The sequence below is a fragment of the Protomyctophum parallelum genome, assembly GCF_964188405.1.
Source record: "Protomyctophum parallelum genome assembly, chromosome: 7".
NCBI lineage: Eukaryota > Metazoa > Chordata > Actinopteri > Myctophiformes > Myctophidae > Protomyctophum > Protomyctophum parallelum.
Genome location: NC_139705.1, coordinates 13,405,998 through 13,419,963, shown reverse-complemented (window position 1 = coordinate 13,419,963; position 13,966 = coordinate 13,405,998). Strand labels below are relative to the sequence as shown.

At 45.5% G+C, this 13,966-nt stretch overlaps 1 protein-coding gene across 1 annotated transcript in view; it reads left to right on the top strand.

Moving 5' to 3' along the window:
• The window catches only part of LOC310861316 (band 4.1-like protein 1), a 57,013-nt gene that overhangs the window by 30,172 nt on the left and 12,875 nt on the right, over window positions 1-13,966 (top strand). The window contains exons 4-12 of the mRNA XM_083768727.1: window positions 621-725; window positions 2,145-2,187; window positions 2,426-2,501; window positions 3,669-3,887; window positions 4,593-4,680; window positions 4,965-5,117; window positions 8,944-9,041; window positions 9,802-9,977; window positions 13,472-13,719. Coding sequence (XP_083624853.1) covers window positions 621-725; window positions 2,145-2,187; window positions 2,426-2,501; window positions 3,669-3,887; window positions 4,593-4,680; window positions 4,965-5,117; window positions 8,944-9,041; window positions 9,802-9,977; window positions 13,472-13,719 — 1,206 coding nt within the window. The remainder of the gene's footprint in view (window positions 1-620; window positions 726-2,144; window positions 2,188-2,425; window positions 2,502-3,668; window positions 3,888-4,592; window positions 4,681-4,964; window positions 5,118-8,943; window positions 9,042-9,801; window positions 9,978-13,471; window positions 13,720-13,966) is intronic.

The following is a 13,966-nucleotide window of genomic DNA, read 5'->3' as shown; positions in this document are numbered from 1 at the left end:
GAGAGAGAGAGAGAAGAGAGAGAGAGAGAGAGAGAGAGAGAAGAGAGAGAGAGAGAGAGAGAGAGAGAGAGAGAGAGAGAGAGACATTTGCCAAGGCCGCATGTGGAACCCACAGAGCCCTGGTTTTCTGCCCTGCAGGTCCAGATAGGAAATAGGTGTGGCCTTATGGAGCATGCGATTCCTCCCCTTATATGGGCATAATCTAGCCATGGTTCCTCCCACTCAACAGGAGTGGAGAGTCATTGAGCCCTAAAGGGTTTTCATCCTAACAGGTCTGGGCTCTAATGTTGCTGGTATCTTTCTCCCTCTTTAGATCCCATCCGCTCCCTTTCATAATGGAAACGATCAGGAATTTTAATTAGGAGAAACATACATAACGAGTCGACATATCAGTTAATCACCAAACAAACACCCAATTCCATATTTAGTGAGAAATCAATGACTGTGGAGTAGATGCGTATGCAATGTTCCTCATAAGGTACTGGTACAATATTTTGTCTTTTCTGTTCACTGACACTGTCTAGATTCACATACATTAAGTGTCTGTGCATGTGTACCTGCCTATTGTAATCGTGTGTGTGTGTGTGTGTGTGTTTGTGTGTGTGTGCGCGCGCAAACAGAAATTTGCCAAGGGCCAAACTCTTCTGGACATGGTGTGCGGCCATCTGAACCTGCTGGAGAGGGATTACTTTGGCCTGTCTTTCCACGACACGGACAACACCAAGGTCACACACACACACACACACACACACACACACACACACACACACACACACACACACACACACACACACACAGACAGACGGATGTCACACATATTATTAAAACCCAGTTGGTTCGTGCCACGTTTAGAGCTTGCAGATCCGCTTCTCTTGATGCTTTTGTGTGACGCTGTAGTATGATCAAGTAGTTAGAATATGGAGGTTAAAGGTTTCTACAACGATATGTAGGTGCAAAACTTGTGAACTCCAAGGTCAAACTGTTATCATACTGATTTATTCAGTTTGACTATAAAAAGAAAAAATCTCTAATAGTAGTAGTAGTAGTAAATCACTGACCTTTTCACAGTCTTGTGTGGTGTGACCCAGGGTAACAACATGAGTTGACCTTTACCCCTTCAGCGTGATTAGAAGCAGGCAAGCATTAGATGTCCTTTTCAAAGTGGCATGCATTGCGGATTGTACAGAGCACCATGACAGTGCCCCTCAGAGGGCCTCAGAGCACCATGACAGTGCCCCTCAGAGGGCCTCAGAGCACCATGACAGTGCCCCTCAGAGGGCCTCAGAGCACCATGACAGTGCCCCTCAGAGGGCCTCAGAGCACCATGACAGTGCCCCTCAGAGGGCCTCAGAGCACCATGACAGTGCCCCTCAGAGGGCCTCAGAGCACCATGACAGTGCCCCTCAGAGGGCCTCAGAGCACCATGACAGTGCCCCTCAGAGGGCCTCAGAGCACCATGACAGTGCCCCTCAGAGGGCCTCAGAGCCCCATGACAGTGCCCCTCAGAGGGCCTCAGAGCACCATGACAGTGCCCCTCAGAGGGATTGTACAGAGCACCATGACAGTGCCCCTCAGAGGGCCTCAGAGCACCATGACAGTGCCCCTCAGAGGGCCTCAGAGCACCATGACAGTGCCCCTCAGAGGGATTGTACAGAGCACCATGACAGTGCCCCTCAGAGGGCCTCAGAGCACCATGACAGTGCCCCTCAGAGGGCCTCAGAGCACCATGACAGTGCCCCTCAGAGGGCCTCAGAGCACCATGACAGTGCCCCTCAGAGGGCCTTAGAGCACCATGACAGTGCCCCTCAGAGGGCCTCAGAGCACCATGACAGTGCCCCTCAGAGGGATTGTACAGAGCACCATGACAGTGCCCCTCAGAGGGCCTCTGTGGCATCAGACCATCTGCTGACAACTGACATCTATATCCTCATTCATAGAATCATCTTCAGTCACTGTAAAATTCTCTGTAATGCCTTTGAGTTACAAATGGGTCAATTAGCAGAGGAATTTACTTAGAATTTCATTTTTGCAGTGAATACATTTGACTTTGTGTGTGGTTAGACAGGGGTGCTTGAGAAAGAGTCTAAGGGATGGTTTTTATGCGGAATATTTTCTCAAGCGGGATTTTCTCTTCTTCTTATCAGAATTGGTTGGATCCTTCCAAGGAGATTAAGAAGCAAATTCGAGGTAAGTGCGTGTATAGCTGCCATATGCACACACCAATATACTGTAGCGTATACAAATAAACACATTTTTGCATACAAATACTGTATGCAAGATTTCTCTCTCTCTCTTTCTGTCTGTCTGTCTCTCTCTTTGTCTCTTTAAGGCACACACATGTGCACGCAGCCGTTCATAAACTGTCCCATAAACAAAGGCACATCAAAGCATTACCACCATTAAAGTTTTTGTTATTTTTCCACAGTTGGTTCCTGGAGCTTTGGATTTTCTGTCAAGTTCTATCCCCCAGACCCCTCTATACTCATCGAAGACATCACTAGGTAAACCTTTAATCAACCACATACTGTTGAAAAATGGGGGGGGGAAATGGCACATGATTTACTGTGAAAAAATAATTGAAATGGAACACTGAGTGGGGAGAGTTAATGTATGAAAAGAAAATGTTTATGTTCACTCTCCTCACAGTTCTGTACAACTGTATGAATGAGTATGCTTATCAATAAACAGATAAAAACTAAAACATACTGTTGTTCACCTATCGGGAATGCTCCTCCTTTTTAACGTTAACTTGAACTTTACACTCATCAGTTGGATTCCAATTTCTCACATACGATACGAGGCCAACTTACGTAATTCTGCTTTGACAATAGTGTATTTATTTACCCTCACCATTGCAAGCAGTTCTAAGAATTACATTGGTTGTCTATTCAAAAGTAGCAGATATAAAAGCTCACAGCACTTTACGAGCTTGTAGATCTGCTTTCTTTTTTTTAAGACCCAAGTGGAAGTGCTGTATTTGGGCCATGTATCAAAGCAAAAGTCAAAGTCCTACTATGTATGCCTGTATGAGCTGTGGGATCATCTGAATTTCCCCTCGGGGATCAATAAAGTATCTATCTTATGCAGGGATGTCAAACTCAAATACACAGTGTGCCAAAATAAAGAAATTGGTACAAGTCGAGGGCCGGACTGTGATTCAACACACAGGGCATTTTTGTGGAGAGGGGTAGCTGAAAGTTGACCACAAGTGATATACTTTCACTGCTGATCAATAGTGAAGAGAAGACACATGCTTGCCCTCGATACGTGACAAATTAAATATCATCCCGCGGGCCAAAGATTATTCATTCACGGGCCTGATTTGGCCCCCGGGCCTTGAGTTTGACATATATGATCTTATGGGTCCATTTAGTTCCATTTGTACCCTCTCAGAGTTTAGGGGGTCCTTACAAATAAAACATTTGAGAACCACTTGTACTAGTTGGACTCATAATGTGCCATTATTGCCATAGTGTCGTAGTAAATCAGTGTCATACAGTACAGTATAGTCTTGGCATTCAGTAATTGGGTCTTATGACCAAAATAAAAACCTTATAATGGTGTGTAAAGCAGAAAATCTCAAATTTGCCACGGACAGGAGCAAGGCTTTGCCATGGACACATTTAGTCTGTGTATGTTGATGACCCCTGCCTCCAATCCTTTCCCAGATACTACTTGTGCCTCCAGCTGAGGGACGACATGCTGTCAGGCCGCCTGCCCTGCTCCTTCGTCACCCACGCTCTCCTGGGCTCTTACACGGTCCAAGCGGAGCTGGGAGACTACGAGGCCGAGGAACACGGCCCCGACTACGTCTGCGACTTCCGCTTTGCTCCCAACCAGACCCGTGAGCTGGAGGAGAGGGTGATGGAACTGCACCACAACTACAGGTCAGCAGTGCAGAGCTAACTGGAAGGATTGTTGATGTGATTCAAAATAATGAGGCGTTTAATTGAATTGAATTTAATGTCTTTGGGGCCAGACAAAGAGGTCGATCCTCATGGTCCTGGGTAGTGAGGCTGTGAACTGAATGTCAGGATCCTATTGGCAAGATACTGTAGAATTATTTCCTCATGAATACGGTAGAGAGGTGATTGAGTGAGTGGCCATAGCTGAGTGGTTAGTAAGCGCCGCCTGGTGAGCCAGAGCCCCTGATTGTCCTGGTACGACTCCAGGCCAGCAATGTGTCAATGTGTGTCAAGACAGACTCTTAACTGCGAATTGCTCCCCGAGTGCCAGAATGGCTGCTCACCCATTGTTATAGGATGGGTAAAAAGCAGAGGATGAATTTCACCTACTTAGTTACCCCCCCCCCCCTCCCCTTTTGATTTACATCAAAAGGGCATGTGAGCTCAAACCCACAATTCAACATTTTGGTTTTAAGATGTTGACCCCCCATTAGTAGGATGTATTAGGATGTTGATATTCCTCCATCAGCCAACACTCCCCACTGACATGTAGTACCCCCCCTCCCCCCCCCCCCCCCCCGGTACAGGTACGGTATGTGCATATATTCTATGTATACATATAATGTGACAAAAAAACACCCCAAAGGAGTTGGGACTATTCTAATGTCTGACATTTGTGCCATATAGGGGCATGACTCCAGCGGAGGCAGAGGTGAACTTTCTAGAAAATGCCAAGAAGCTCTCCATGTATGGCGTGGACCTGCATCATGCCAAGGTGCGTAGAAATGGAATTAACGTTATTGTGCATTGCAATTATTCCCTCCGTCACTCTGTTTATCCGCTTGAACCCTCCTAATTTCTGACTTCATTATGCATCTCATATAGAATATTATTAACGCTTCTAAAGAGAGATCAGTTTTACGACGGCGATGTAGTAAAGGAAGATTTCACCTCCCGGTTTAAGGGGGAAATGAAAGACGGGGGAGTAAAATCTCCCTCATCTGCTTGGCACTCTAGAGCGCCTTTAGTCTTTGTGTCTTTCTGTGTCTTCCTTGTCAGGATTCAGAGGGAATTGACATCATGCTGGGGGTGAGTGCCAATGGGCTACTCGTCTATCGAGACCGGCTGAGGATCAACCGATTTGCCTGGCCAAAGATCCTGAAGATCTCCTACAAGAGGAGCAACTTTTACATCAAGATCCGACCGGGAGAGGTATAAGCTACTGTTCTCAATGTTGTCGTGCTGGAATTAGTACTGCAGCACTTTACCGCACAGATCTCTTGTAAGCACAGTGGCACTACTACACTACTCACGACAGCCTTCCCAACAAAGCAGAGAGAGGTGGAATAAAGCATGACATTATTAATAAGAGCCAACTTCACGTTTCCGTGATTTCATGAATACACATTAGCTGAAATTAGATGATTGGCTGTCATGACCCGTTCCAAGCAGCAATGACAATTCATTTCATGGTTAGATGAAAGTAATACGTCTGAGCTTCATCTTGGTCTACTTTAAATGTAAACGGTAAGAGTAAGACAAGCCGAGTCGGAATATTAACAGATAAGAGAATATACAAGCGTGTCTTACCAAGTATGATTTATATGGCTTTTGGAGATGCTGTACTATTCTTAAATTTTAGTGTGTTTTGTGCTTCTAGAGAAAATATGCTGTCTCCCTTTGTGTAAACTTTTGTATTCAGTTTTGTATTCATTATGCTCATTTTGGGTTTCTATTCCTGCAGTGATTATATATATAGTATATATATATATAGTATATATCACCCGGGCATCCGTCATTGCCTTTATTATCCAACCGAGCCGACTTGTGCAGTTGTGCCCAAGGTTTGATACTGTAACAAGGGAAATTACAAATGCTGAGTGATCCTTTTTATTTCATCACATAGCCATATTTATTCAGATAGACGAGAAAATAGCATTTGTAGTCCCACTGGGATTTCTACAGGTGCTGGTGCTGGTTATGCTTCCATTGTAGCCTTGCAGTAGCCCTACAAGCAGAACCCAATGCTACTGAAGTTTCTGACATTTTTGACGACCCAGATAGCATGGGGTCCTATTCCAGCTCTACCATGCCACCTGGTACGCGGACATAAATAAAACATAAACACCGTGAATACGGCCTGTCTGCGCTGTTTGAGGACTTTTTTTCGTGTGAGGGCTTCTGAATGTGTGAAGTATAAGTACCTATACATACCGCTGCGAATATCTCCTGTGGCGCGGAAGCCGTTAAGTATTTTTAATTTAAAAAAGAAAGAAAAAATAAATCTTTGTTTGACCGCTTTGATTCTTCTCTTCCTTCCTTGTTTATTGACACCTCATTGTACCGCCTATCTGGCTAGCTAGTGACGCTATAGCTATGACAGAGCAGATCAGAGGCAGGAACGTAGCCGTCACAAGCCAACCGCACACCGGGAGGCGGTACAATAAACGGTAAATGAACAAGAAGAATCAAAGCGACCAAATCGGTCAAACAAAAATACTTAACGGCTTCCGCGCCACAGGAGATATTCGCAGCGGTATGTATAGGTACTTATAGTTCACAAATTCAGAATAACTCAAACAAAAAAAGGCCGTCAAACGCCGCAGATACGATGTTACCGAGCATATTTATGTCCGCGTTCCAACATTCCCATACGAAAATATAGATACGCCCAGGGACCCTACATAAAGTGACATCCAAATTTCAGAAAAGCTTTATGGAGGGTTCCGAGAGGGGCTAGCCTTGCAGTATGTTTACTGTCGGCGATATCAAATAATTAAATACACGCTGTATGGTTTCTTTGATTTGGGTGTCAGCTGAGAAAATAACATAACCTTCAGCAACATTCCCAAACACATGTATGCTCTGCTCTCTACCTGTCTTCAAATGAGCATGAGCAAAATAATAATGGTCAGATCGCATACAGACAGATTATTTATTTACTGCGGAGAGAACACGTTTGACTGATCACTCGTCACTCTCGTGGTGTTTTTCCCCCTCTCCCTGGTTCCGTAATATATGTCCACATGTCTTCTCGTCAAGTAAGATGTAAACATTGAGTACTGTTTTGACGTGAGGGGATCAGATAAGAACACCCGAACATATTTGCGAATAATAATAATATTTCCGTCGATCCAGAGCCATAGAGTAGAAGAGTTGTGACACAAAGATAGTAGAGAGATGAAAGATGGTGTACTGCAGTGACAGTGTGCATACCAGCGTCACTGACAACTAAGCTAGTTACGTTACGTCCCAACACTGCTTGTCAGTGACAAGCAGTGTTGGGACGTAACGTAACGTAAATAACGTGTTACAGTAACGCCGTTACGTTCGGCAGTAACGGTTGCTGTAACGCGTTATTTTTTTAAATTCAGTAACTTGTTACCGTTACTACATGGTGTGTTATTCCGTTACTCTTCCGTTATTTTTCATGTAGTCTCGATCGGGGGAGAATGAGAAGATCTGTCATGCTTGCCTTGCGGGAGAGAAGGGGGGGGAGGAGGAGTGTGTGTGTGTGTGTGTGTGTGTGTGTGTGTGGGTGTACTACACGTGGTGATGCGCAAGTTTGTTTACTGTCTGACTAGTGTCATGGCGGCGCCCATATCGCCTTTCAAATGGATATATTCCTCCTTATTTCCTTCAACTGCTCCAATCCAGCACAAAGAACAGTAAATTGTTGAGCAGATTATGTGTGTGTGTGTGTGTGTGTGTGTGTGTGTGTGTGTGTGTGTGTGAGCGAGCGAGCGAGCGAGAGAAAGAGAGAGAGAGAGAGATATAGACAGACACACGTGCGTTCGTGTGTGTGTGTGTGTGTGTGTGTGAGACAGCGTGTGTAGCCTTAGCCTAGCTATTTTGAGTGAGAGAGAGACAGACAGATACTGAAAGAGACTTTGCTCGTGTGTGTTTGATAATCAAATATTAATTCTGGTTTTGGTCTTGGTCTGCGTTCGTGTGTGTGTGTGTGAGACAGTGTGTGTAGCTATAGCTACTTTTGAGCGAGAGAGAGACAGACAGATATTGAAAGAGACTTTGCACGTGTGTGTGTTTGATAATCAAATATTAATTCTGGTTTTGGTCTTACTTTGTTTATAAATCCAGACTCAAATGAGTATTGCCACCACCACCAATGCTATGAGCTATCTCAGCCTATCTGCACAGTATACAACATTCACTGGAGCAGTGGAACTGGAACCCTCATGTTGTGTTGGTTGGTTGGTTGGTTGCCTTTTGTTGTTTGCTATAAATATGTATTGATAGGCCTACATAGCATCATCAAAATCAACACCAGTCCCCCCTGATAGAGGTTTTGAAAGGTACCTGTACATGTAGGCAGAAAGATGGCCAAAATCCTACCGAACGCGGCACTATGCCCTCTCCTATAGGCATTTATTTCTAGTAGTTTGTTTGTAACATCAGAGTGAAAGTAATGTGCTTGCAAACAACTAAACAAAAGATTTAGTACAGTATTCAAGTAAATGTACTTACTATCCACCACTGCAAGGCCAACTCGTGGCCTTGTGGTTAGAGTGTCCGCCATGAGACCACCAAAGATGTATTTGTCTTCATAGGCCAGTGGTAAGTTTTAAACAGCCCAGCAGTAGTGTTTCGAAGAAATTGTATTTTCATACGAGGCAAAAGTTTTAACTTGTAACTTATGATGAATTATTTCTCTTTGAAAACTGCTAGACTTACCACTTTGATAATAACGTATTGATTAGAGAAACCTTCTGTAATCCATTCAGAACAGTGAAATCCTGAGCATGAATTGTTCGTTTTTAGGGTCATTCAGGAATTAAAATGTACCTGACATAGCAATAAAACGGCCGCGGGGAACACGAGAATATACTGTAAATTGATTTTTCCCGTCATCTGAGAGTAAACACGATTCACCCCACTGGTCCCCCCCAACAAACCCCCCTCCCCACCTCCGTCCGCACTACCTCCTCTCACTCGCCTGTTTTTTTCGTCACCCACTTCTTCTCCCTCTTCATCACCTGCACTCCTCTCCACCATCCCCCCCCACACACCCCCTTGCTAGTATGAACAGTTTGAGAGCACCATAGGCTTCAAGCTCCCCAACCACCGGGCCTCTAAGCGCCTGTGGAAGGTCTGCATTGAACATCACACCTTCTTCAGGTAGGACATGGCATGCACAGTCGTACACACGTGCACACACGCATGCACGCACATACTTGTAGTGGTATAAAAAAATAATCAATTCAGCAATGCAGTGTGTATATGCAGTGTACTATATATATATATATATATATATATATATATATATATATATATATATACTGTATATAATTCTAAATAAATAATACTGATGAAAAATGTGCCATGTTGTTGTGCAGTAATATAGAAAAGTGTGATCATGCATTGCAATGCATGGTAGAATTGAATCAAATCAAATTGTTTCCGAGTGAATCGTAATCAAATTGAATTGTGAGGGCAGTGACAATGCACACCTCTACACACTTGTGCTGTGTTCGACTGAATATGAAAAGAGAAGGTTTCATTTTGGTTTTGATTGTGAATTAGCAGATCCTCCAATGTTGTGTGTTTTTTTTAAATGCATTCACACTACACATGTTGACAAAAAGAAACACAAGCACACACATGCATAGGGTGATTTGTTTTGCACACTGCATGATCCAGCTCCATTGCACAGCAAACCTTGTTTGGTACAGTAGATTTGTCAATGAAGCAACGGTCCCATGGGAATGAATCAATAATCTCCCCCCAATTGAAATTCCTCATCAGTTATTGTAGGCCACAAATAATTGTGGGCTGACGCCGTGTGTATCAGTTAGTGGAGTGTAGAAGTTATCGAATATATACATTTGACCTCTGTTCTTTTATTGTATTTTACCTCAAACTGAATGATCCCCTATAGGTTGGTTTCCCCAGAACCACCTCCCAAGGGCTTCCTGGTTATTGGCTCCAAGTTCCGCTACAGCGGGCGGACCCAGGCCCAGACCCGACAGGCCAGTGCCCTGATCGACAGGCCTGCCCCGCAGTTTGAACGCTCTGTCAGCAAGAGGTACCTGCTGCCCCGCAGTGTGGATGGAGGTGAGTGCACTGAGAACTCCGAGCCGCACCGTTTCCCAAACACTGGTCTGACCTTAGAGTATATATATTTATAGAGAAGGCACCCAGAGGAAATCTTGAGGCGAAATGGACATAGTGGCCGAATGAAGGTATTGCAGCCTGGCCCCAAACACATGAACGCGCTGTCCGTTGACTATCATTGTACACGTTCACGACGGACGACGCTCGTGCGCATTCAACGGCAGCGCGTTCATGTGTTTGGGGCCACTCACCATTGCAATCCGTCCCAGAATGCACTCTGTTCCTACCAGGAAGGAGGAGTGAATCCGCCTCATGCACTTTTGAGCAACTCAATGCAAGTGGATGGGAGGAGAACTCGGGTGTCTTCTCTATAGATATATACTCTATGGGTCTGACCCATTTGCACCCGCTTAGAATGTCATCAACCTATAATCACCAGTAAGACGTGCATGCATCCGTCTGGGTGAGGGCAAATGACAGATGGCATTAAGACTGATATGAGGTTTAATTAAATATCTGGGAATACGGTTGACTAAGGACCTGTCTAAACTCTATGAAGCAAGATATAGAGAGATGGTCTCTGTCACCCTTGGACTTAAGTTCTAGAATAGAAGCAGTCAAGATGAATGTTGTACCGATATTATATTTCTTTCAGTCTCTACCAGTGGAGGTGCCTGTCAAACAGTTGTGAATGGGACAAAATGATATCTAGATTTATCTGGAATGGAGAAAAAAACCGAGAATCAGATTCCAAACTTTACAACTCCCTAAAGAAAGAGGGGGACTATCCCTTCCTAATCTGAGGGATTACTATTATGCGTCACAATTAAGACCTTTAAAACTCCTTCAGCGCCACCTGGTAGTCACCAGTTTAGGCTCTGAGTGCCAATTCTCCCATTATAAAGAAAGAAATAATTTGTAATTCTATTATGCATGTAATGTGCATGTCATCACCTGTACACCAGATTAGAGGAATCTTCAAAATATAGATGAAAAAAAAAATATATATATTTTTTTTTAAGAAAAAGAAAAAGAATCGGCCCATTGTGTTCATTGTCATGAATTCTCACGATTCGAGTTGGCTTTGTCCGCGGCGTAACCGTCTTTAAATAAATACTTTAAGAAAAGCCTATGGGCAAAATGCATTGGGATTCATTTTCTGGGCCACTCGTCGTTCTGAAATGGGGTGGGACTGCAACGCTCTATTGAAAACAGAACAGCCATGCTGGAGACAATATGGCCACAAGGAGGCGGGCCACGCTCATATACTGTATGGACTAAAATGGACTAAAATTCAGAAATACTGGCACGATCACACGACACTGGTACCAACAGGACCCACCAACGAAAGAACATTGGATGGACATTACTGAGGAACTGTATGTTATGGAAAAACTAACATTCATACTTTACTACAAGACTACAAGATGATAAGTTCTATAAAAAGTGGGGAAAAGTGGGATCTCTTCTTTCAGCCTATAGCGATAATGGATGAGGATTTCAATGAATGTACCCTGTAATAAAAATGCAGCCTTTTTTTGTTTTTGTTTTTTCCTTTTCTTTTTTGTATTAAAAAAAAAAGAAGAAGAAAAGGGAATTACGTGGCTGGTTAAGACTGAGGTTAGGGTTAGAGTCAGGGTTAGATTAGATGGCTGACAATGGTCAGACAATGGCTGGCAACAACGTCAGTATGTGGAAATGTCCATACTGTGGAAATGCATTGAATGGTGTTGATAACGGCTGATTACAGACATTAAATGCGGAGATAACATCTGAAACACATTTTTATTAATCTTATCCCACCGCTAAATACATGGGGCCCTAGTCATACAAATGTTTGAGAACCACTGCTGTAACAAACGGACTCTCCACTTCCATTACGACCACTGTGCACCTTATTTTAGTTTTTCTGGTCATTGGATGAGTTTTCTGTATAATCTGTAAGGGGTGTCTAAAGGGGTGGGCAGCATCCTGTGTGGCATGCCAGTGATCCAAGGTACACCGTCACACTAAGGCCCCCCTGGAGCCGTTTCTCATTCCAGAGAGGCGGTTTGACCACGTCAACGTGGACCTGGTGGGCCCACTTCCCCCGTCCCAAGGGTTCACATATCTTCTCACCATGGTGGACAGGACCACCAGGTGGCCGGAGGCGGTTCTCCTGAAGGCTAGCACATCTGCAGAGGTTGCCCGGGCGTTCATCTCTGGCTGGGTGACACGGTTTGGCGTGCCGAACCGTGTACAGGTGCACAGTGGTCGTAATGGAAGTGGAGAGTCCGTTTGTTACAGCAGTGGTTCTCAAACATTTGTATGACTAGGGCCCCACCTCAGCCAACGGGATGTGTGAGCGGTTTCACCGTTCCATGAAGGCTTCTCTCCGGGCCACGCTCAAAGACAGCAACTGGATCGACCGGTTGCCATGGGTCATGTTGGGCCTGCGTTCGGCCCCCAAAGAAGACCTGCAGTCCTCATCAGCCGCTGAGGGTCCCTGGAGAGTTCCTCGCTGAGCCTTTTGCCCCTTGGTCCGCTGCAGCTCATCATTCTGCCGGTCGGGACGCTGCAAGAGCTTTTGCCCCTGTTCCCGCACATCACTGCCTTCCCTCCGCTTCCCGCTCTCCGCTCCCTCTCGCTCCTACATCCCAAAGGACCTGATGGTGGCCCGGTATGTGTTCATCCGTCACGATGCCCACCGTTCTCCAGTGCAGGCTCCTTATGACGGGCCCTTCCAAGTCCTCGAGGCGGGGGCCAAGTACTTTGTGGTAGACATGGGGGGCAATAAAGAGCAGATTTCAGTGGATCGTCTTAAACCTGCTCATGTGGAGCTGGCGCAGCCCCCACGCCGGGGTCGTCCACCAAAGTCTGCCCCTGTCCCGCCACCCCCCCCCCCCCCCCCCATCCGTGGCTACGCCTGCTGTTCCGCCGTCGTCGGCGGCGTGGACGACCGCCTGCCCATGCCACTACCCCTGCCCTTTCCACATTCCCTGGGACGGCGAAATACAGCCGGTATGGCCGCATGGTCAGACCTCCTGAAAGACACTAGAGACACTGTGTTTGGGGCGTTGTACAATGATGTTTTGCACTGCATGTCATTTCTGAAGGTTCAGGGGGGGCCTGTGTGGTGGACACTGAATGGGGACCTCACCTCAGATTGAGCACCATTGCACTGGGTGGTAACGGGAGGATGTAGGAAGTGATATAGGGAAGTGATGTACCTGTGTATGGTTGTTGTTTGTTGGAAGTAAAGTTCAGAGACTCACATTCTCCGTCTGCTCGTCTCATTCCTCAACTTCCACAATACTTTTGTTTTGTGAGGATGAGTTGTGCCTCCCATTATTCTCTCTCTCTCTCTCTCTCTCTGTCTGTCTGTCTGTCTCTCTCTCTCTCTCTCTCTCAACGTTCTTGCTTGCTTCAGAATCAGTTCAAGGATGTATGCCAGCAGGAGTAGACATTAGAACTCTGACGGTTGACTGGTGCACTGCTCTGTTCTCCTCCCGCAGCCTCGGCTTTAGGAGACAGCACAGACCAACTGTCCCAGCGAAGCTCCAGCTCGCGCACCCAGTTCATGTCCAGGGAAGACCTGGACCAAGAGGGCAGCTTGGACCTGGACCACGACCAGTACAACTTTCAGGACCAGGACCAAGACCAGGACCAGTACGAAGACCAGGAGCTGGATCGTCACTACGGTCACGATCTGGATCAAGACCAGGACACCATCCCAACTCCCACCAGGACCATGGAGATTAAGGTACAAGACGGGTGGTTATAGGATATTAGCCAGGTCAACACACAACAAGTACTCACTTTCTCTTTTCCCATCTCCTTAATTTGTCATGGCTGAAAGAGCCCTCAAAGGTGTATAGTGATGTGTCCATGCAATGCCTACTGTACATGAAGTCAGTCAAGATAACACCATGTGTCTAGCCGAGCCAATCAGTGAGCAGTTATTGAGCTTGCAAACCTACAACTGTAAAACACAATACTGAGCAGTCTTA